At 34.9% G+C, this 24,382-nt stretch overlaps 2 protein-coding genes across 10 annotated transcripts in view; both read left to right on the top strand.

The window, feature by feature from the left end:
* The first annotated feature begins 688 nt into the window (after window positions 1–688).
* On the top strand, window positions 689–4,610 carry LOC140781661 (nuclear pore complex protein NUP50B-like). Of its 8 annotated transcripts, none has more exons than XR_012107722.1 (4): window positions 689–843; window positions 2,647–4,038; window positions 4,252–4,287; window positions 4,369–4,610. XR_012107722.1 is itself a non-coding variant. In XM_073127746.1 (4 exons), exon 2 carries the CDS (start codon window positions 2,669–2,671, stop codon window positions 4,019–4,021), a length of 1,353 nt encoding a protein of 450 aa, XP_072983847.1. In that variant the 5' UTR covers window positions 689–843; window positions 2,647–2,668; the 3' UTR covers window positions 4,022–4,038; window positions 4,252–4,279; window positions 4,369–4,610. The 8 variants fall into 8 exon arrangements, 2 of the variants coding, with proteins under 2 accessions (XP_072983847.1, XP_072983846.1); XR_012107726.1 differs by having other exon boundaries at window positions 2,647–4,105; window positions 4,252–4,279; XR_012107723.1 differs by having other exon boundaries at window positions 2,647–4,105.
* A 1,898-nt stretch (window positions 4,611–6,508) lies between these two features.
* Window positions 6,509–24,382, top strand: part of LOC140782448 (anaphase-promoting complex subunit 1) — a 29,695-nt gene continuing 11,821 nt past the window's right edge. For both annotated transcript variants that reach the window (XM_073129005.1, XM_073129004.1), the window contains exons 1-19: window positions 6,509–6,891; window positions 7,886–7,949; window positions 9,299–9,383; window positions 9,617–9,888; window positions 10,866–10,971; window positions 11,056–11,213; window positions 11,732–11,919; window positions 11,995–12,064; window positions 12,826–12,993; window positions 13,570–14,060; window positions 15,171–15,630; window positions 15,900–16,232; window positions 17,176–17,259; window positions 18,090–18,182; window positions 18,354–18,413; window positions 20,383–20,481; window positions 20,622–20,762; window positions 21,374–21,454; window positions 23,405–23,476. In XM_073129005.1, coding sequence (XP_072985106.1) covers window positions 6,671–6,891; window positions 7,886–7,949; window positions 9,299–9,383; window positions 9,617–9,888; window positions 10,866–10,971; window positions 11,056–11,213; window positions 11,732–11,919; window positions 11,995–12,064; window positions 12,826–12,993; window positions 13,570–14,060; window positions 15,171–15,630; window positions 15,900–16,232; window positions 17,176–17,259; window positions 18,090–18,182; window positions 18,354–18,413; window positions 20,383–20,481; window positions 20,622–20,762; window positions 21,374–21,454; window positions 23,405–23,476 — 3,246 coding nt within the window. In that variant the 5' untranslated portion in view covers window positions 6,509–6,670. The remainder of the gene's footprint in view (window positions 6,892–7,885; window positions 7,950–9,298; window positions 9,384–9,616; window positions 9,889–10,865; window positions 10,972–11,055; window positions 11,214–11,731; window positions 11,920–11,994; window positions 12,065–12,825; window positions 12,994–13,569; window positions 14,061–15,170; window positions 15,631–15,899; window positions 16,233–17,175; window positions 17,260–18,089; window positions 18,183–18,353; window positions 18,414–20,382; window positions 20,482–20,621; window positions 20,763–21,373; window positions 21,455–23,404; window positions 23,477–24,382) is intronic.

Here is a 24,382-nt window from a genome sequence, read left to right as displayed (position 1 = left end):
TGTTCTGGATTTCAATCTCGACCGTCCATTTCGTATCTCAAGGGGAAATGTATTAGTTTTAGGTTGTGTCGTGGGTTATGTTAATCTCTGTGTTGGAAATGTATTTATTATCTAAATCACAGATTCGCAGAGGCAGGAGGACATCTTAATTACTTCAACTTGTACAATTTTTGAAATAGAAAAGCCTAGTTACATGTAAAGCTTTGGTTCATGAAGAAGCTTAGATAGTTTGTTCAGGAATCATGATATTAGCTTTAAATATTAGTAGTTAGTTACTAGTAATGACGAAAATTCCAACGGCCATAATTTTAGTTAGACAAAATTGGCCTAATAGGCTGTTTCATTTGGAGAGGCTTAATTATCTACTTCCAAATAGAGAAGAGATTAAAAAAAAAAGGAATAATTCGTATTGTAATAATCTTATCGTATCTAAGCTTGTCACATCTTTTAACAAGCTTGCCATTTCTTATGAAAATTAAAACTGAACCAGAATGATAAATTCCATCCAGTAGCTGAGTCTCGATTAATCCCATGCAAAATGCCCAAAGCTCATGGGTCATGAGGCAGCGGCCCATGATAGAACGGACCCGAACCCGATAAGATCCAGACTTTTTAACCACGATCCGCTCCGCTCCGCATCCGCATCCGGGAGTCATTTTTGCAGCCTTATCCAATAAAGCTTACCATTAACGCGAGCTCATGTAATGCCCATTAGCTCACTGGGCCTTAATTTAATAGCCTTCGTCCCTTCCCTCAAGTGTCCATCAAGGCGTGCGGCGAGCTCTGAGCTCTCTCCTAGGGTTTCTTCCATCCTCCATTTCGCTGCTCGGAGCGACTCGGAAGGTAGATCTGCATAGGAGAGTCACTTCTGATCTCTTCTTTGGTTGTTTCTTGGTGGATTTTTTTTGCTCTTAGTCCTATATCTTTCGGCATAAATCTTAACATGCTTTTTTTATGCTTATTTTACCACTAATTTCGTCATTCTTTTATGCATTTAAGGTTGGTTTGTTATCTGTATTCTAAGGAACGAGGAGGCTTGCTAGCAGATTTGATCTAATCTTTTCTATGTTTGCGGTTCTCATGTAAATCGTGCATGGTGAATGACTCTGAATGGTTCTTAGCGTCAAGAAATAATTTTTTTTGTCACAGTTATATATGTGAGAAAACTTTGTTCTTCTTATCAATCTCTTACGTTTTAGAAGGTGGATGTAGTTGTAATAGCTGTCACATACTATTAGTTTGCCCTTCTAAGATTGGCTAGCTCATTTCATATTGTCAAGGCAGGAGCCCTAAATCTTTGTAAAGAAGCAGAATGAATCACTTGCCTTCTTTCTCTAAAATTTGTACAAGTGCTAACGTAAACTGGGCAGCATTAGTTGACACATCAGTTAGCAGTTTCAACTTTCAAGCTTCTATTGATCTTTGTCGTTGCAGACTAAATTAGTCTCTAATTTTCCTTGTAGCTGTGACTTTTCAGTCCTTCTGTTTCATTCTCAGCGTGCTCTTTTTGGGTGTTTTTTTGTTAATATGCAATGATGTTTCTGTACATTCTGCATGACTGCATCGATTGGTCCTCTGTAGAAAATTTATGTTTCAGATGAATTGCTTCTGTCAGTGTGATTTTTGATGGATACATATCCAAATAGTGCATACATCTTTTGTACTAGCTTGCATCACAGCTATATCTGTTTTTATTTCTAATTGATCTCCCTCTCAAACTTCATCCAGCTTTTTTCTGTCTCTGTGTGTTCCTATGTGTTTGTATGTGTAAGTAGTAAAGCATGTATGTATGAACACGTGTGTATATTTGCATCTTGTCTCAGTTTGCTATGTTTAGATATTTCTACAGTAGCACTGCTCTGTTGAGTTCCCTTCCTATTCCATTCGTATTATGTAGTTCTTTCATGAGGAAGGCACGAACTATTTTCTTTCCTCTTTAAACCTTTGGTATAATTGGAACTTACAAAGTGCTTATTAACTCTTGGATACACGATTAATTAGCTTGATTTGGTGCCTTTTAAGTTGAGTTGCCTTTGCTTACTTTTAGGTGTTAAGACTTTAGAGTTATTTCACCTGCTTTTGGCCCATCAATTGTTACATGGATATGAGGTTAATTTGTATGACCAACATAGTGTACATGTAAATTATTTTTGTAGCAATGTAGAAAAAGTATGCTGCCCATTTTATGATGGTTATAATCCAATCACTGACAATTTTATGTTGTTGCTGAACTGAGTCCAATTGATAAGCATCCACACATGTGCCAATCTATTCTTTCGCTATTCACATTTTTTATAGAGCATCTTCGTGCCACTTATGTGTGTGCTGCATAAACATGCATTTTATATTTGTTTGTTACATAAAAATGTCATTGTCAATTAATTTCTATACTTGCTTCTGTTAGACTATTCAATTCTATTAATTGTTGTCTCATTTCTCCAATAAGGAAGATATACTAATGTGATCAAATGATTGACTAGACGAATGAGAAAATACACTTTTGCTTCATAACTGGATTAATTTATGGTCTTGTTCATCTTCGGAAATTTCAAAAATGAGTAATAAGAATTCTTCAATCAGAGAAGCATGCCCCTCACTCCCTTGCAGTTATCACCTTATCAATCTCTATGTCTGTTGACTATACAGGTTTTGATAATTGTATATCCAAATGGGAGATGAGGAAAATGCCCTTCCTGCGTCTAAGAAGAGGGTCGCTGGGAGACAAATCTCCAAAGACAGTCCTGAACTTGACGATGATGCTCCTGAACCAGAAATGGGAACATTTCAAAAAGCTAGTGAGGAAGTGATGGCAACTAGAAGAATAGTGAAGGTTCGACGAAATCAGCCGCCGTCAGCTCCTTCTTCTAACCCATTTGCTGGCATACGATTGGTGCCATCCAGTGACAAAAATGCCAATACAAGTAGTCCTGCTGATCACCTTCAGTCTGGTGGTGATGGAATTGCTCCAGATGAACAAAATAATAGTACTGTAGAAAGTGAAAAAACTAATGAGGGAAATCAAACTGAAGGTGATGCTTTGTTGAATGAGGCTGAGGGAAAGGAAGAGGGTATCAAGAATTCAGAGGAAAAGACTAATGAGTCGGCTTCTAAGAGTGATGATAGTAATGCAATAGCGAAGCCAAGTGAACCGGAAGCTAGTGAAAAAGTAGAAAATGGTGAAAAAGAAACTGTTAACGAAGCTAGAGAAGAAACATGTGAGGATAGTAAAGAAGACACCAGTAAGGCAGCTGAAGGTGATTCTGAGGCAAAAGATAGAGAAGAGACTGAAGATGAAAAGGACACTGATCACAAAGAAAAAACTCTGCCGGCTGCACCTCTGAGCTCTTTTCAGCAGCTGTCAAGTAGCCAAAATGCCTTCACAGGAATTGCAGGAACTGGATTTTCAACATCTTCATTTTCCTTTGGATCAGTTGCAAGTGATGGGTCCAACTTTGCAAGTTCTGGGACACTTTTCGGTCTCAAGAATGATAATTCCTCATATCCTTCTTTTGGGTTAGGGAGTACAAACAATGGGAGTTCTGCCTCATCAATTCTTGGTATTAAATCGGAGGCATCGAAGAGTGGTGTCATTTCTATGCAGGAGGTGCCTGTTGAAACTGGTGAAGAGAATGAAAAGGCAGTATTTACGGCCGATGCTATACTCTACGAGTACTTAGATGGAGGGTGGAAGGAAAGGGGAAAGGGTGAGCTTAAAATGAATGTCTCCACATCAGGTGCTGAAAAGGCAAGGCTTATTATGAGGACTAAGGGTAACTATAGGCTTATACTAAATGCGAGCCTCTACCCAGACATGTCGCTAAAGGATATGGACAAGAAGGGTGTCACTTTTGCTTGTGTGAACAGTGCTGCAGAAGGAAAGGATGGACTTACTACATTCGCTTTGAAGTTTAAGGACAGCAGCATAAGAGAGGAGTTTGGTGCAGCTGTAGCAGCACACAAGGGGGAAAAGTCTCCTGTGCTTAAGACACCTGAGAATTCTCCCAAGGCTTCTGATGATTAAAATCCATAGGTGATACTGTAAGTTGATCTCCTGAAAAGAGTCACCTGGCTTAAAAGCCACTGGAGTTTTTCCTTATTGAACCATGTATGGTAATGGTGTCTTTAAGATGTTTCACTTTGAGCGTGAGCTTTATAAAGTTCAGCATCTTCTTAAACTGCTTTAGTTTAATTCCAGTCCTTGTGGGATTTTTTGGATGATTAACTGTCAGTTTGTTTGCCCTTTTAATCTAGGTAGACATGTTTCCCAGTATCTAATCAAGTAAGCAGGTCATACATCTGTCCATTCGATTCTGCTTTGCTTACCTCCCATATTCGTGCTAGAATAAATCTTAATTGCTGATGTTTCAGGGAACATGGAGTTGGGAGAGGTGGAACTGGCTGTCGGATGGATCTGGAGTCGTAATTCACCTCTGGATTAGGTTTATTATTCTGTGTATCAATTTGGTGTCTCAGCAGAATTGGTGGTGATGGGGGAAAAGTGGTAAAATGCTAGAGAGATGTATTCTGAAATCTGAAACAGAGTGAGTAAAATGAGGATCGTGTAACTTTGCTCTAAGCAATCTATGCACCTGTGGATATGTTGATTGGCATTTGCTTCTTTTGGCGCTACTAGTCACCGATTGTTGAACCTGTTTGCACTCTCGCTTTTTTAAACAGAGACAATATGTCACCCATGTAAGGGGTGATACTGGCATTTGATTTTATTCGAATTTGTTGCTTCCAACGCTGCCTTATTCAATTGTTCACCTTATTCACTTTTCACCCTTGGAATAAGGCTTGTTGAATTATTCTAATTTGTAAGACTAGAAAATGGCCTTTAAAATATTTTAACTTTTAATATTTAATATCGATATGAGCTATATTGATATTTAGTTTAATGTTAGTATAATGAGTAATAATTATACTTAATGTGATATAGAATTAATATTAAAATAATAAATAATAATAAATTTGTATTGAGAATTAATGATGTTTTATAGTAAATGACGAAAATGTCTTGATTGGATGTAAACTAATAAAAGTAATATATATTTATCTAAAATTATTATATTTTCTTATAATATTTGTAAATTTAAAATGTTTTATATATTTGCTAAAATAAATATCTCAAGACTTCTCCGTAAAGTTTCTCAGCACGGACACAATAAGTTTACATTTACCCCCCTCATATTGCTCCCTTATATTTTTTTTAATACCTATAACCTGGTAGTACATGATATTGTAGACTTATAATCATGTAGTGTGTGTAGTAATACATGGTAGTGCGGACATATAATCCTACAGTGCATAATAGCTTAAAATTATGCATTTATTATGTGGACTTATGTGTATAGTAGTGCGTTGCACTGCCAATATATATTTTTTATATAACATAATTGCTTTTGGAGATGAGAGATAGTCTATAGTGATATATAATTATGTGTTATATAATCTAATTGCAAAATAGTAATTATGAGTAATTATTAAAATATTTTTAAAAAATTATAAAATAAAATAAGAGAGAATGATGAATTGTTGTATTAAAATAAAATAAGTTATTTAATTATTATATCATAATAAAAAAAGCTTATTCTAGAAGTAAAAGAGGCTATTGGATTCCAAACATATCATGCTTACTTATTTGAGAGATTTATTCAATGAATAATTATTTCTATATTTATTAGTATTCTTAAATAAAAAAGTGTAATAATTACTTATTATATAATATAAAGTGAAAATATATATATATATATATATTAATTATGATAAATACTCTTTGATTTCATACTGAGTATTGATGAGATATAGGATAAATTAGTAATTAATTAGTTGCATAATATAAAATATAATTTTGATGAAATTTGTATTATGATTTTATGTTGTTATAACTATTACTTTGGAATACAACTCCAATTAAGAAAAACAAAGTTATTGTTGAAGTGAACTGATGCTAAATTTCCGTCGAAATCCTTATATTTATCATTTTATGAATACTCCGACGGGTTTCTTTTTTACAAGAGCAATAATTAGAAACCACCTCTCTCTCTCTCTCTCTCTCTCTCTCTCTCTCTCTCTCTCTCTCTCTCTCTCTCTCTCTCTCTCTCTCTAAGTTCTCTCTCTCTCTAAGTGAGGGTCTACATGAGAAAATGGAAGAAATTGGAGACACTTACCGACCAAACTCTCCCTCAAATTTGTTCTTTTATCAAAATGGATGGCATCCCAAATTTAATTACACGGTAGTTGTTAGTAAAACGTCCATAAACATCAATAAATTCAACGTTTATATTTATAAGTTAAGAAGAAAAATATTAATCTTATCAAATAGTGTAAATAAATAAATATATATATAAACCATTGTTAAGTTTAATAATTTATTTAAAATTTTAAAGATAAAATGTCGTACCGTTATGCTGGGGCAAAGAACCCGAGGTATCATCTATCATTTGCAAGAGATTCCGTTCATGGACACAATTTATATATTCAACTAAATTAATCTCAGTGTTTTTTTATTGTCACATATGAAATATTGTGTATATTCGAAATATTTCCGTTGCTAGGGTTTATCCGCCGCGCCAACTTTTTTAATCTCCCAAAAGGGGCGGGAGCAAACTTTGCATTCCCTATCTGAGTATCTGACGCATTTCTCTCTCTCTCTCTCTCGCTCGCTCCGATGTCGATCGGAGTCCGGCAACTCACGGTGTTGCGTGAGTTCAAACCGTTCGGTTTGATTGCCGAGGAGACGGACGGTAACCCCCCCGAGGACTCGCCCGACAAGTATGATTACTTCCTCTTCCACCCCGAGGTCGCGCGCGAGAAGTCGGATCTCCTCGCCGCCGAACACGATTGCTCTTCCGACCTCGGCGATCACGAGCTCTTCATCCGCGGGAACCGGTGCCCTCCTCCTACCTCCGTTACTTAGTTTACCTTGGAATTTGAGTACTCCTCAAGAACTGTGTTAACGTCATATGATCTTCTCGAAATTTGCTTCTTAGGGGTGTTTACTTTATTCGTTCGAGAAGGAGTTTGCATGCTTCTCAGAGTGAATATGGTTCCAGTTTTACGCCTGATTAATTTTGGATGTTTTGATTTCTAGGCCTTGTTAAAGGATATTGTTTACTTTTGTAAGAAAATATTGTCCTTACTTTGCTCTTGCACAACTATTTTCAAGAATTAGTGTTCTTCTTTTTTTTAATTGTTTTTTTTTTGGAATGGCTAATCAGAGTTATTTTCTCTACATGCTCGAGATTTCTTTGCCGAAGAGAATGAGTGTAGTGTCAGTTGTACACTTGCTGATTTTTCGGCATTCTCTTGTAAATTCTGATCTCCAGGACTATTAAGAATACGAACATCAAGTAGCTATTGTTCATTGCTCTTTTGCAAGTTAAATCGAGGCATGATTAGTTTTTGCCTCACAATGGTGCCACTTAATGCAAGATCGTCATAACATTTTGTTGCAAACTCCTCTTTGCATTGTATAATATTTTGTCTATTAAAAATATTTGACTGTTATTTGACTGCAGCGTCACTCTTTTAATAGGTGAAAACCTTCAACATGACATACTCCTATCATCTCCGTAGAGATGTCAGACTACTTAGTCTCAAGCTAGCAATTTTGGATAGGAATCTCGGGAAAACCTAGGACACTCTATTTAGGAAGTAATGAAAACCATATTGGTTCTGATTGCCATTGCCATTGATGTTCTACAATTTTTCTTTTATATATTTATTAGAACTTTAGAGTACTGTCGGTGGTTCTTCTGTTTTTTTTATTTTTTTAATTTTAATAATAAGTTGGCGATTAAGCTCTTTGCAGCTTTAACATTGTTTATCACTGGATATTTTTAAATCTTATGTTAATTCTGTCTTCTATTTTATCTTTCCATAGGATCATATGGAGCACTGGTTCCCGAGTTTATAAAAGATTCACATCTCCAAATACAGTTGTGATGGTACAATCACTTATGCTAGTATTATGCATGTGTAGCTAGTATTTCCTATTATGTTGCACAGTAGTTCTTCTCTTAAATACATTGTTTCCACCTTGTGAAGTTAGCTGGATCAAGCTGTTGGAATTTTTTGTTGGACATAACTACATATAGAGAACAAATGAAATAACAGCACTTATTTCTTATTGAAACAAAGCTTTGTTAGTTGTAAAACTGAAAAAATGTCTTCAATTACAAATTCAGTTTGCAGTATAGTAATAAATATTGTGCAAAGTTATTTTCCCCATGAGATAAAGTTAGTAATTTACTATCTTCATTGACACATAGAGGCAGAGTTACTTCCAGAAGTTCTTTATGGCAAAAGAGTCCTTGTTTATTAATATATTGACTAGGGAAATTTTAGATGTATAATAACATTGTATATCATTTAGGTGTCAGTGTGTCACTAGTACAAATGATCACGAAATTGCAGTTCAACATCAAATTTGGAATTTGAGACCTGTTTGATATATTGTCTAGCTTTTTAGATCTTTTATCAAAGTAATGTGAAATTATTTTTGCTAAATAAAATTCAAACCATTAGGCGTCTCAACTTTCAACGGCAAGCTAAGTAGCTAAACATAAAGTAATTTCAGGGAAGGGCTTGCTAGCTGAATTTGCTTTTATTATTCATCGTGTGCAGGTTTTCCTTTACTACATTTGTTAAATTTTGAGTTATCTTTGTATCTATATTCTAAATTGGTTGACAAGCTATAGTTAAGCAGAATGCTGCAGACATTCTTGGCTCCTTGCTTATCTGTCTTTCCTATGTGTATCTTATTTTTGTTTCTTCTTTCCCTATTTCCTTTGCATTCTGATTTCTGAGAGGCTTGGGGCAAGAACATCTGGGACTGGAAGTTAAATTATAAAAGTTGTTGCTTGGTTTTGGGTACTTGTTGTATTTCCAGGGGTTACTTGATTTTGCATTGAAGATTACTTGAAGAATGAACAAATAATAAATTTCCCTTAAAATATTATAGTCACTACTTGATTATCTCCACTCTCTGGAACTCTTTATTCTTTGCTTCTTGCATTATGCATCCTGCAATCTGGCACTTTATTTTGGAAGTCGTTAATCATCTCCATTTAGTTAGGATCTCAAGTTTGAAGTTTTCTGAAATTTACCTAATTCTACTTTCTTTTACTTGGCTCCACGACTTCAAGAATGATCTAGCCTTCACTGAATCCCACAACATATTAAACTTTGCATTCTCTTTTTGCCACTGTATATTTGATGGTCTTAACTGATGAATATTTGTGTTCTTACCCCTGATATCCAAGTTGCTGATGCACACTTAAAAACAAAATTTCAGGCCTGCTGGTGTCGCATGAATACAATCTCAGATGCACTTCTTTGTGTTCTACAAGTTGATACTTTATCCTTATATAGTCCTTCTGGTCAGTTAATTCTTATGATATGCTCACAATTTCTTAACCTTTTCACTTATCATTGTGGTTTTTTTCAATCAGGTTTCAGTTCCTGGTCGACGTACTTTCTATTTAGCTAATTGTATGAACTTATTGGAGTTTATTCCTGTCAAAGTCATGGGCACCCTCAGGAGCTTTTGATATTTCTTCTTAATCTGCTTTTGGTAGCTTCTGCAATTAAAATTTACTAACTGATGTTGCAGGTGAGGTGGCTTGCATCCCTCTTCCATACTCTATTTCATCTATATTCCCCCTTCCTTTTGGTCTTCTACTCCAGAAATCAACTGATGAGAGCCGTGCAATATCATCTTCAAGCTCATTTCTGAATGCAAGGGATTTATCTCGTCCTAGTAAAGAATATGGATTGAGTTACCATGCATCTCATCAACTCAATTCTTTTGAGCCAATCTCTAAGGACAATGGTGGTATTACGTCATCTCACTTAATTTTAAAACATCCCCTTGAAGAACCTCAGGTATGCAAGATTTTGAGTTTCTGCTTGTCACTTTATGTGTTATTATTGTGTTAAAGATGTTTGTTGCCATTAATTATCCATTGTCAGATTATTGCTAAGATTGCCTTTTATTGTAGTTACATTATCCTTTTCATTTTTCATAGTTGTATGCTGATTAGCCAATTTGAAATGGTAGTTTATCTGTACCATTACTTTTTCAAATCTGCTGCTGGTGTAGTGTTGTATATGCTGCTCATTGATACAAGATCATGTGATACAGCTTTGGGCAGGTTTTCTTGTATCTTCTGGTTGGTCATGTCTTTCTTTTTATGTGTTAATATTGCATGAATTCAACTCGCCATCATCACACTAGGCACGCACATTGTATACCACCATGATAGAGTAAGCTGTAAAGATTTGGATTTCTGTACTATTCTGGTACTTCGATGTAAGATTCTTAAGAATTCGTAAATGTAGTTGATGACCCTTTTTTATTATAATTTTGATCATATTAAGGCTGACATCACAATTTTTGTACCCTTTATGGTTTGTGTATGGAGGCCTATGCATTGTCTATTTTGGTCTATGAGTGCATATATCTGTCCATTTTGTTAATTTACTATTTCGTCAATTTTCTTATCAAGAATGAAGAACATGCTTTCACATGCTACCTTTTCTATCCCTAGTGATCCCGAAATAGGAACCTTATGAAAATAAGGTCATTCTTTTTCATACTGTGAATGTTTTTAACAATTATGTTACAAATAAGGCTTTTAAGGGCTTACTGGCTGCTAGTATGGCTTGGGTTAAGATTATGCCATCATGATTTGGAGGCCGTATATAATAATTCTTGTGATATAAGCTATCCCATATTATTAGTTATGTTATTTCTTCTTGCAATTCCATTATGGCAGGAAGCCACGTTCATTTGGTGAAAGTTGTATTTCGCATGGTCTTGTTTTTTTAGTCTCTTATATTCTATCAATCGACTCTTTCAGGCAACTTATGTTGAAGAAAGGGGAACAATGACCTTGATGAAAGATTTTGAGGAAAAAACTATTTGGACAAGCAATACAATCCCTATGATGGCATCATACAACAAAGGTTTCTACTTTGTTCTGTAGTATGTCTTCTTGTAGCTTTAAGCCTTTAATAGGTCAAAATATGTAGTTAGTGCTTTCTGTGTAGGCAAATTGCAACACTCTGTTTGGTACACAGCCATTGCAACTCAACCCAAAGAAGACAATATCACCTCTACCCATTCAATTCCAAGTGAGCTGTCTACAAGCCGGCTTTGTTTTCGGAGGATATGGCAGGGGAAATTTTCTCAGTCAGTTGCTAGCAAGGTTGTTAAAATGCTTACTTACAGTTGTTTTTTTTTTTTTTGTGGTATGAGTTTTCTGCCTCTGTAAGGTTGTCTTGATAAAAACAGGATTTTTTTCTCTGTGGTGCCATTTTACGGTAGTGAATTCTTTAAGTGCATTAGTAAGCTAGGAAATGAATACTTATGAAAGTTTAAAATCTTTTTTTACTTTGCACTTTGAGATTACATGCATTTGTTCTAAGAAATGCCATTCTTTTTTCTTCAAGATTTAAAGTACTTTTTATTAAGAATTTTGGATGCAATTAATTAGTTATATTCAGTGGGTTCCAAATAGTTCTGGACTGGTTGTGTGTTGTAATTAATTAGTTATGCAGGAATAGGATCCTTTGGGATTTGAAATTAGTGATTTGTATCTATCAGGGGTCAATTGGGACAATTGAATATTGTTGAGACTCTATATTGCATTTTTTTTAATCTTATGTGGGAGTTTACTGCTTATTTATTCTCTGGTGGAGTTATATTTATAATATGCTCGATCAGGTGTTCCTGGCAACTGATATTGATGCAATGCCGATTATTTGCTTTTTACTTCATGAACAAAAAATATTGCTTGCTGTCAGACTTCACACTGATGAGGCAAATAACGAGGATTTTGTTGATATTAAACTTCATACAAGTTGGAGTATACCTGCTATTGCTGCTGCAGCAGTTGCCGTGACTCGCCCAAGGTAGTGAGACTTCATATATGCTTTTGGGCTGCCTACTTTTTGAATATCATTAACATCTCATTCTGTATTTTGCAGAGTAAAAGTTGGTCATCTACCATTCACTGACATTGTTGTCTTGAGTTCAGAAAATAATCTCCTTCTTTATGTAAGACTTAACTCTCCTAGGCTATAAAATATGTACTTATTCTCTTACGTCACCAAGTTGTGAGAATAAATGTTTATGGTGCCTTTTCTAACTACACTCCCACATATAATTACATTTTCTGGTCATACACAAAACATGCAGAATTTAACAGGGTCTTATATACTATAACCAGTTACTAACACGATCACCTAATCAGATTCAACTCCAGGCAATGAGCAGAGAGGAACTTTCTCTCTTTTGTCTTATGTAACCAGTTACCAACGGCTGTAAGTAAAGAAAATACTACCCAAAAGCTCCACACTTGCACCAAACACTATGAAAAAGAAATATTATTTATTGGGATTTTTGACCTACTTTCATCAAAAACTACTTATATATACGTACGTATATACATGAAATTGGCTAGACTACAAAGTTTATGTAGATCTGTGGAAAGAAATTTATCATTCTTTTAGTCACTGAATGTTCATCGGAGTGTGAAAAAACCTCATCCCAAGGTCAAACCAGGTGTAAAAATTCTCTCTCCATCTTGTGATAAGCGATTTATTATCCCTACTAATCATGCAATTGATGGCTATTAAAACTTTCCCAAAGATCTAATTTAGGTCATGAAACAGACAGTTTGTCAGATGCATTTTATGAGTTGAATCACATTTTTAATTGTTCTCTGATGTTACTTCTCGTATAATATTTGATGAAGCATCTATTTTATTATTAAGCTAACTTTATTATTTTTTTCTTTCCTTGCACATTGATTGCAGTCTGGAAAGCAATGCCTTTGCAGATATACATTGCCCAGTAATTTGGGGAAGAGTTTTGTTTCACAAGGTAAACAGTCTTCAGAAGCAGGGGATTTCTGTGGCTTGAAGATGACAAGTATAGGGGGTGCTGTTGAAGGGCGGATTAATGTAATTTGCAGTAATGGTCAGGTAGGACTATGATACATAGTTCTTTGTGAAAGTGACATTTCAAAGCATCAATTTTCGTTTGTCATTTTCTCATGTTAACTGCTCTGCACCAAGTGCTCTACTTATTGTTGTGAATGGTGTTCTGCTTGTTGTGATGGTAATAGTTTCCTTTTACTTCTTTTACAACTACTAAGCAATTTTGCCTGGTAACAGGGTTAATTATAGCCAAAGGTTGTATACTTTTTGTAATAACACAGCGACATTATGTGGTACTTCGTCTTTCGAAGATCTTGTAATAGCTGATAGCCTGAAACCCTTCAATTGTTTTAGTATTCTGCTTGCATGTACCATTCTTTAATTGATGCTTTTGTTCATTTTTTGTGCACTCGTACAATGTCATGACCTTCTCTTGATAGTTGCATTGCAATTTTCTTTGTAGAGTGCACGTGTGATTTGCATCTATTTCTATTTTCAAATGGTAACCTTGGAAAGGAAAGTAAACATCATCTATAATATAATCATCTTTGAATTCTTGGCCATTCTGTTCTGTTTGTGATTAATTTCTAGACCACTTCTGTTAATTTACTCCTTCTGCAGATATTCCGATGTTCATTGCAAAAGAACCTTTCCTCTTCTCTCGTGAATGACTGCATAGCTGCGATGGCTGAGGGATTGCATGCTTCCTTTTATAGTCATTTTGTTGGTCTTCTGTGGGGTGATAGTGATTTTGACTGCTTGTCGAAATCTAATGCTCATGTTGATTTGGAATGGAAGTTTTTTATGGATGAAATAATTAAAATTTGTGAAAGATATGGTTTGACACAACCTAAACTTCCCTCCTCGCCACCTAATGCAGCGTGGGACTTTTTAATAAGCAGCAAATTTCATATCCGCTATTGCAAGCAATTTTTATCTTCTAGCATATTTGTTGGGCCTGCCCGAGATACTGCAGGTGTCAACTTTACAACTGCCTACATTCAAGACGAACAAGATCAAGAGGTGTCATTTTATGCTCGGCTTTTGAGAGAAACTTTGGATTCCTTGCATGCCTTGTATGAGAATTTGAAGCTCAATATTTTGAGGAAAGGGTAAGAGTTTATTAGTTTATTTATTTGGTGAACTATATTGTATGGTCAAACACTAGCAGTTAATACGTCAATTGTCAAATTTATTCAAATGATCAAAACTGTATAGAGCATAATAGATTAACTCCATATGAGTTGATTTGAATCCAAATTTTATAATTTTTAGCTAAAATTTCAGTATGGCTAGATTTGCCTCAATTTTCAAAAAATCTGAAATTAATATAGCAAATTCATTCAAATTGTTCCAAAATTGATATAAGAACATGTTATATTTAATTCATTCAGCTAGGTATTATTTTTATTTATTTAGCTATTATCAATTGATGAATATATTCAACCATATTATGTGTTAATAAATATTTCTTCTTGACTATTGCTATATCTTTTATAAACTAAGTTATTTACTAAATATTTAAGTAATGGAGGTTTCAATACATATATTCAAACAAGAAACTAAGGATTGCCATGTCGAAGATACCAAAAACATTTCTAAATACTCTAAAATTTTTATTTAAGATATGTCAAAGGCATGTCAATGTGTGTCATGCTGACCGGTACTTGCCATGCTGACTGGGGATTGGCACGGCAAGTGTCCTCTGCACGGCCATCCTCTATTTAATTTTTGTAAACAGAGAGGAAGCTGAACTTTTAAATAGTACATGCTATTTTAATCTGTCTATTACATTTGGTTCAGCCATTATGATTTTCCAGTTTATTCAGAATAGATAAAAGAACTAAAATTCTAAGCATTGCTCTAGTCCTACAAAATTCTCTCCCTGGATGATGAGGAATTCCCTTGCCTTGCCAGTGCCCAGACTACCATTTTTTCACATATTTATGAGACTACCTTGATAATGATGCCAATACTACTCTTTGCGGCCATATTTACAATTGTAGTGGTTTATCTGGATAGAAATGGCTGATTTTTTTTAATTTTTTGTCCTTTTTATCTCCTTATTATATGTCCTTTTAAAAACAGAAGTACTCTGGAGTAAATTCTAAATTTTGTGGTCATATCCCGTAAACAAGTTTATGCATCTTCTGCATTCTTGATTTCTTATGAAACAGAACTAACCAATTGGTTTCTATATTTTTTCTTTTACTCTCTGGCAGAGATGTGGAATCTCTTTCTTCTCTGTTATGCATAGTTGCTGCATCTTTGGGTGAAACAAGTTATGTGGACTACTACTGTCGGGACTTTCCTAGCATGTCAGTTGAAGTTCATTCTTTCCCTTCTGTTATTGCTCCAAGAACACCTCCATGCCTTTTCCATTGGCTTGAAAATTGTCTGCAGCAGGGATGCAAATTGGCTAGTTTAAATGACATTCCACCTCTGATATGTAAAGCTAACAGTTCTGCATTTAACTGGGCAAGGAAACTAGTATCTTTCTATAGTCTACTTCTAGGGGCAGAAAGGAAAGGCAGGAAACTCTCTACTGGAGTACATTGTGATGTTGCTGATGGAACAACCAGAACCGCAGAGGAAACTACTGTCTTAGCCATGGTTGCTGAAAGTTTTGGACGTCAACAATTGGACATGCTACCAATTGGTGTATCTCTTCCTCTTCGTCATGTGCGTTTTCCTCTTTTATCATTTGTTCTTGTCTTTTTGCAACAGTAACAATTCTTAAATGGTTAGCCCAATCATGTTAGTTCTTTATGGTATTACTATTACTATTGCTTTCTGTGTTTTCTTTCTTAATTGTTCTTATTATATCCTCGCAAAAATTAGTTCTTGGAATAAAACCTCAGTTGATTATTGTATTCTATCTCTTTTATTCTTTTTAGTGAAAATTAAACCTAACTAGATGATAACCTAACAGCAAGACTTATTATTTTCAGGTGCTGGACAAATGCCGTGAATCTCCCCCAATTGATTGGCCTACCTCTGCTTATGTTCTAGTTGGTCGTGAGGATTTGGCTGCGGCAAAGTTGGGATCCTTGAAAAAGGAGCATGAATCTCAAAGAAATGTTGATTTAATTTCTATATCAGTACCATACATGCTTCATTTGCAACCAGTAACAATACCTTCATCTGCTTCTGACATAACAAGAGCAGATGATTTGAACTCTGAGGACTCAGATTCTCTTTATAGATCGACAGAAGATGGTATGGAACATATTTTTAATTCTAGTACACAACTGCGATATGGGCGTGATCTACGGCTGAATGAGGTTTGTGCCCTCCTAGTTGCCTTTGATCAATAATTTTATCTGTCAGTGCGAAATTAGAAGAAGGTTGGGGTCCCTCTGAATTAGATTGTTAGTGATAATCGTGAAGTTCTATTTTTGGAAATGGTGAAGCTTACTCTCCAAACTTGGGATCCTTACCTTTACATTCTTTTTCCAGTCATCATCAACCTAGTTTTATTAATTAATCTGCATATAGGCAAATTTAAACCTGGGGCCATGATATTTTTGAGTACCTTACATCTATAGGTCTACAAGAACATGAGATTGATGAGGTTATTGCACCTAGAATTAGAGCATACTGGTTAACTCACAGAAATGTTGCAAGTATGCTTTGTGAATGTTAGATACTTAAGCTAAAATCAGAGTTGTATAGATGATATAAGACTGTACTTTTCTTTTTGATGCAGTGCTTGAACCTTTTTATGAGATACAATTCTTAATATATTTGACAGTTGGAGCACTACAACTTGAAGTAGTCGAGTTCTAATCTTGCAAAAGATATAAGAATCAGGAGAAAATATGGGGCATAAGTAAAAATGTGGCTATCAAATCCTTTTCCTTTAGGTTCAGATCTCATGTTTCAAAAAAAAAACCTTGACTTTCAGAACTACAGCAATGTTGCTTTAGTAAAACTTATCTATATAAAGTATAAACACGAATTTAAAGTCTAATAAGCTTATCTATATATCTTGATCATTTTGGGCCCATTCATCCGATTAATAATTTAAATGGAGAAAGAGTCCCGAGCTATACTATTTTTTAAACTATATTGTGGCCATCTTGTTAATGATTGTATTTATTTGCATATACTCTACCACGGCATCGTTTATTCTTATCAATGTGATCTTGATGTTGATACCTTTGATTTCTCTTTTAATAGTTTAACATTCTGGCTTCTGATACTTCTGTGACTGCTATAACACAGGTCAGACGCCTTCTATGCTCAGCAAGGCCTGTGGCTATACAAATGTCAGTTAATCCTAGTGCTTCTGATCAGGACCTTCAACAGGTACGGCTTTTGAACATTGCAGCTACACAGATAGTTTGTTTGTTTTTTCCTTGCTCTTTGAGGTATCAAGTTTCTCAAAATATTGTTAGATAGACAAAAAAAGGTTTTCATTCTAAATCAATACCATGCCAGCTGGCCAGTGGTGCAGTTATGTCTATCAACAATACTTTTACATAGTCACACACTCTTATGCGTACATAGTCACACACTCTTATGCCACATAATAAGTGCCAGCGTGGAGCAAACACGAGGATGGCATGTGGTCGACACACATTGACATGGCACAATAGTGAGATTCTCTCCAGTATAACACTGAATATTGTCATGGTACTGTGTGCCACATGACATGGTAATCTTTGACCACATTAACTACAAATTTTACATATTTTAAGATATCAGTGACTTGACTAATCATATGAGACTCATCTGATTCATTGTTAGAGCAAAACCTTAAGAATTTAGTAATATAAAGGGTATCCAGTTAATCACTGGATTACTACTATGCTCATATGATATTCAGATTAGTTTGATGTGAAGATTGATTTATAACACCCCCATGTTGGGTTTGTGGTGCCTCCTTTTCTCTCCATGAAATTGTAGCAATTTTCTTAAGTCCCATTCTTACTTCCTGTGCCGTCCACTTTCCTCTGTATTCCATCCAATCGTCCTCACTTCTCCTTTTGCACAATTTTCTTGCTCTAGTATGCATTCTTCCTGTTTATCTTACAGGAAATTAGGGATAGAAGTTAATGTAATAGAATAGAGAAGTCGTAGGTACTAGGAAGTGATGCTAAACTTCATTAATACTTTATGTATTGCTCTTGTTGCAGCATCAGCTGTGGAATCTTGCACAGAGGACTACTGCTTTGCCTTTTGGGCGGGGTGCGTTCACTTTAGCTACCACTTACACTCTATTAACGGAGGTATTTAGATTATTATATCTGTTTCTTTTGGGGAAAAAGTTATATAGTGAGATATGTTGCAAAGTCTCTAATTGTTTATTTTTTTTGCCAATGGCTTCGAATGCTTGTGTCATTGTATATGTAATTGTTCCATATGTGCACTCTAATTATCTGTTTTTGTCATACATGTAGGCACTTATGGTCCCAAAGCTTGTTTTGGCTGGTCGATTGCCTGCACAGCAAAATGCTACAGTATGTTAATCTCTCCATTTCCTAGCAGTCTTTTCCACTTCAACATCTCTGCCATGGCCCCTTTCTACTAATAAGTACCTTTATGTTTGCTTCTTTGATCACCTGATAATATCATTGCCACAATGGTTAAGAAATAAAATTATTATCCTTTTCAATTTGTGCTTTGACAAGATAGTCTCTACTTTAACTCAGCTCATTTTATTCTTTGGTGATTGAAGAGACATTATAATTTAAGTTTTTTCGGTATCTCAACTGCCAGTCATCCACATTCTGAGTCAGATATTTATGTTCCAGTTCCAATTTCATCAACTTTATCCCGGCATGTAATGGGCATTCCACTGTTATGAAGTTTGAATACTGATATGACAAGCATTTAGCAAGTTCAATCAAATTAGCACTGTTTGCTTCACAAATTTTAGGCTTATGTGTGTACTCTATGATTCATAACAAAATTCTGCAGCTATGTTTGACTTCAGCAAGGATTGGGGCACATGCCTCTGGAATAGAGGGGGAGGAAAAGGTAAGTGAGAGGAGAGAAAGAGAGGGAGGTGTGCCGCCATCAACATATCCTCTGCCTCTTTGCTGGCTAGAAACAACCTTTCTGGTATGGAGCGGCTTCACAACACCATTGTGCTTCTATGAGGTGAGGCAAGGGGTGTCGTCGTCATCCCTGTGCCACGTGCCGGTACTTTGTTAGGATGGCAATCCAAGGGCATTAGTGTGGACTGTGGAGTTGTATTAGCAAAATTTGACATTGTAGTCACGTGAAGATAATATCAAGCTAGTTATGGAAAGAAGCGCCACCATAGTTGATTAGATTCTAGCATAAGCGGAAAAGAAGTGCTATTAACAAGGAATGTCAAGTTGAAATAAATATTCTGAACATGTAGCCTAAATGATCATACTGTGACATTTCTTTGCACACCATACTTTACCAAAGGGTAGTCAAGAATACTCATGAGATCAAGCATACTGAGAGGAGAGAGCTATGGCGGCAGCATGACAGGTGAGATGAAGAATCCTTCAGGACATAATTTTGTGACATGCACTGATCCTGGCCCTACCAAGTGAGAAAAGCTATTTTGCTGATCTGTTGATGTGTTACTGAAAAGAAGCAATGGTGAGGGATAATATTGTTGTGAGCTGTTTGAAGGTCAAACTTGGTTAGCATACTTATCTGGGTAGTAGCTGTCTTATGAGCAAACGCATCGGTTAAGTCAAAATGACATGTTAAAAGAATTAGGTCTTTCATAGAGTAACCTTTTTCTTGGGGAATTCCATATAGATGACCTACTGTACATAATATTTAGCCTTTTGTTACACTTTATACTTTTTTGTTTGTGGCTTCAATAAGTTTAGTAGCCTGATGACAAGGCCATGAGTAACAATAGCTGAGTGCATGAGCCGTGATTGTATGCAGAGCTTCAATAAGTTCATATCTCACTCTGATCATTCTCTTCACACTTTATTTTTAGATCTAGTAACATGCCTTCCCACCTTTTGATATTGATTATTAATTTATTAATTGATGGTATTTAACTCCATGTGCACATGATTGCTTAGCTTCTCATATAGTATGCTAAATTTCTTAGTGTTATCAGAGCAAAGCGCATTCTTACTATTTTGGTTATTATATGCGCAATTTATGAATATTACCCTATTCACTTTGTTTGGGCTAGTCCCATTTAAAGTCGACCTAGTTTAACCAAATTAAGGTATACACATATGTATTTTAGAACTAAAGAAATTTGTGCTACTTATTTTATTTAGCACGCATTTCTTCTGATGATTTATTCTCTTAACTTCTTTTTATAGGTGCATATAAAAGTTTTTTTTCCATGAAATTTTATTATTAGTTTATCATTACTCAATTTGTTGCTTTACTAAATATAGAGATGCTATATGGTAACTCTGGGCTATCTGCCATAAAGGATGATTTAATTAGCTCTGTTCTGTTTTTGTTGGCTAGGTTAATCTAGATCCAAATATTAGGAATATTTCAGAGCTTAGATCTTGGCCTGAGTTCCATAATGGTGTTGCTGCTGGATTGAGGCTTGCTCCTTTTCAGGTGATCTTATCTATCTTACTACCTAAAATGTCAAGCATTGACATGGCTACTCATTTAACTGTGCTCAATTTATGATGGTTCTTCTTTCTGTAATATCCTTCTGTGAGTTTCTTGTAGCTGAATGCCATTGTTCGTTGCAGGGAAAAATGTCAAGAACATGGATTCATTATAACAAACCCGAGGAGCCAAATTTTACTCATGCTGGACTTCTTCTAGCATTAGGTCTACATGAACATTTACGAGTTTTAACAATCACTGATGTCTATCGGTACCTTTCCCAGGTACCTTTTTTTTCTTTTTGCTACCTTGTCAGCTTGTTGTGCTCGATACTCGAAAATAAGTTTCTCTTATAAATTCTTTCGTGCATTATACAAGTGTAGATAGATCATATATCAGATAACAACCTAATTCAAGGAAAGGCAGAAATTAAAATGTTTCAAGTTACACCTATTCAACTATGGTCCTAATTTTAATTGTTCTTTAATACGAGTTTCATTGTTTATCTACTTTGAAAATATTTTAATTATTGGTACTATCTTAGGTAGTATGTGTAATAGTATAAAAGTATAATTATATAATCTATCTTTCTTTATCACCTTTTTAAGTGTCCCTATATTCAGGCATTTCATATGAAGCATAGAAATTCACTTTTATGGAGTCTTATCCATGGCATTTCACTCACTGTTTTGAATTTGAGAATTGATTTTATTGGTTAATTTTAATGCGAGTGACTCGTAACTTTTAGTTGTCGTTAATTTCAAATGAACTTTACATCACTTTATCGGTATATATTTTGCACCATCAAATTTCCCATTGCTTCTTGAGAATCAAGTAGGAAGGTTTGTATATATCGCATTTTTCTCTTCTAATTGTTTGAATATTGTTACTATAGGAACATGATATTACTACTGTTGGAATGTTGCTTGGCATAGCTGCATCTCATAGAGGGACGTTGCATCCAGCAATATCAAAGGTGCTTTTAAAGTTTTAGATTGTTTGTCCGTTCCTAGTTTTGGTTACCTCTGTTTAACTAATTCTTGAAGCAGTAGAGTTAGCAAGATAGTTAATGAATTCCTTTTTTAGTTCCATTTATTTTCTTACTTTCAACTACCAGCTAGCCCATCATGTGAAGGTGTTGTTTTAACATCTTGTACTACAGTGATGCCCTGGATTTGAATTCTGATACTCGATTCAGCCCATTCGACCCAACTTATTCATCAAAGGCACTGGCATGACATAGTGACCTTTTGGGTCGTCCAGCCCCTCAGTAGTATCTCTGAGAGGCTAATTCGCCGACTCAGACAAGGCTGTGGAAAGCCTCTTAGAGCCCTTCGTTGTGTATGTTATGCCTTTGCCACGGCTAGCACGCCGGTGGTTGATTGGTATGGCATTCCACTATTACATCAATCCTTGGCTGTTGGAAACAACAAATGCAAACTGGGGGGTATGGATGTAATTGGGTCGAGAGGTGTTTTGACAAAGGTTGAAAGCTAAGTGTTTATGTGGTGGTAGTCCTTCACTCATTTGATTCATTATCTCTTAGTATCTCTTCTGAAGTGGCACAACATCAAAATGCTCCTAACTAAGGCCCATAATTCTAGGAAAGACCAATTGCTTTTGTGCATTGTCATTAGATATATCTTACCTAATTGTATGAGGTTATATCCCATGAAACTTGTTACTTGTGAGCCTTCTTTTATTTTATTTCTCCATCATTCACCCTAGTACTTTTCATTATTGCTCGAGAAGACATCCTCTTACTGTTTCGTGCAGGTGTTATTCATGTCTTTGCCATGACCTGGTGTATCAAATTGTATCGAGCTACTCTTTCCTAATTCCCTCGGGATTGTTCTTTGTCACTCTTGTGATAATTCTTGTAGTTTCTTTAATTGGATATTTTCTATCTTCTTGATATTAGTCTATTCCATATTTTTCTTTGGATTTTGTAAATCCTTGCCTTCTTAGGCTTGCTAGTTGTGCAAATTTGTAGCTTCTATTATAACATATAAAGAATTATACTGTTTCCTTTTTAAGTGTGCAAGTTGCCAAGTTCTATACTTCAATCCAATCTATGGATTTTCGTGCCTGTCAAGAAAGGTCGATACATATTGTTCCAGTGAATTATCAGCACTGACATGGAGGAAGTATCTCGATACTTTTTCATGGCCACTCCTTGATAACTAAAATTGAGCATATCTTACTTCAAATAAAATTTAATTTGGGATCTCTTATATATTTTTTGATATATGTTCGCATTTTGGTGCTTGATTTATGTAAATTATATTTTAGATTTATGAAATCAAAAGTAAAGTTTAGTTTTCCCCAAGTTTTTTGCAACAAAAAAGAGTATCCGAGAAAAATTAGGGAAAATCATGAGATTATAATTTAGGAGAAATTATATGTTAACCCTTTGTGTTCAGGTCTAAATTAACTTCGTCCTCCTATAGTATTATTTTTGTTACTTTACCCTCTTATTATTTATGTGTTGAAAAAGTGTGAAATCTTTTTCTTGCATAATACTTGGTCCTTGGTTTACCAGGTATAAAATAATTTGCTAACTTTTAATTGCTTGTATATAGTTTACTTGCAATCTGGCCACAAAGTTGTTTTCCTCAAATCTTCCTTGCCATTTTCATGATAAAAGTACTAGAAGATGTCTACTCTTGCATTGTATTCTTTTGAATGCTAATTTTTTGTTAAAGTATAAATGATGCTTGAATATGTTACATCTTGCTGAAACACTAAATTGCTTCAAGTTATTGATAGTTATTTTATTGTTTTTAATAGTTTCCTTGCTTTTTGAAGAAAATGGGGAAACTGTGTTTATTGACCTCTATTACTTGATTCTTGATATTCTTCTTTCAACTTGTTTTTTGGCTCCTTTTTGTGCTAGAGCACATAAATACATATTGTCTTCTTTTAGATTCTTTACCTTCATATTCCTTCTCGGCATCCTTCATCCTTTCCAGAACTAGAGTTGCCAACACTTCTACAGGTACGTCTGCTTCTTACTGTTGTTTCATAGTTCATCATCCTCCAAATTTAAATATATGATGCTTTAGTTGACTATTTATATTTTTCATTCTCATTTGTCATTTTAATTATTTGCTTTCAATACTACATTGGCTACTTGGCAGCATTTTATTTAGAAGGACACTGCAAAACATACTTTCTCAAATTTATATAAATGACTGAATTTTGCTAATCAATTTATAAATTATATTTCTTCTTAAGAGAGAATTGTAAGTAAGGGTGCTTTGTTTTGGCACTCTGTTGTACTAGCTGTCACGCTCGATCCGGGAATATGATGGCCGTGAATCTCTAGGATAAAACTCGGAGAAAACACGAAAGTCTAAATAGTAATCAAATCCTAAAATAGATTGATACAGCGAAAACGGTACTCAGTCTTCAGAGTCATCACTAAGCGGCTTCTTAAATTCCTGCAAAATAATAAGTCCTCATGAACTAGACGCAAGTAACCCACTCTACTAATAATATGTCTAATAACAAAAATCAACATGTGATACATATAGTAGCAGAAAAAGAATCATAATAATAATATATAAGTCGTTTTGAAAAATAAATAATTTTCTTGCCTCTTATATTGAATTTTAAAATCCATATATACTAAATTAGAATCATAAATTATTCATATTAACTCATTTTGAATAAATCAATATAAAACGAGTCAATCTATGCTGAAAGTGTATTTTCATAGAAATCAAATCATAAATCATTCATATTAGCACAATCCGAATTAATCAGCATAAAACGAATCTCCACTAAAGTGTATTATCATGAAAATCAAATTATAAATCACTTATAATATCTCAATTTAAATAAAAATATAAAACAAATCAATCTCTACTAAAAATGTACTATCATGGAAATCGAATCATAA

The sequence above is a fragment of the Typha latifolia genome, chromosome 2 (assembly GCF_019914945.1).
Source record: "Typha latifolia isolate L0001 chromosome 2, TyphaL0001v2, whole genome shotgun sequence".
Lineage (NCBI taxonomy): Eukaryota > Viridiplantae > Streptophyta > Magnoliopsida > Poales > Typhaceae > Typha > Typha latifolia.
The sequence above is the reverse complement of the archived record's forward strand: the minus strand, read 5'-3'. Positions and strand labels throughout refer to the sequence as shown.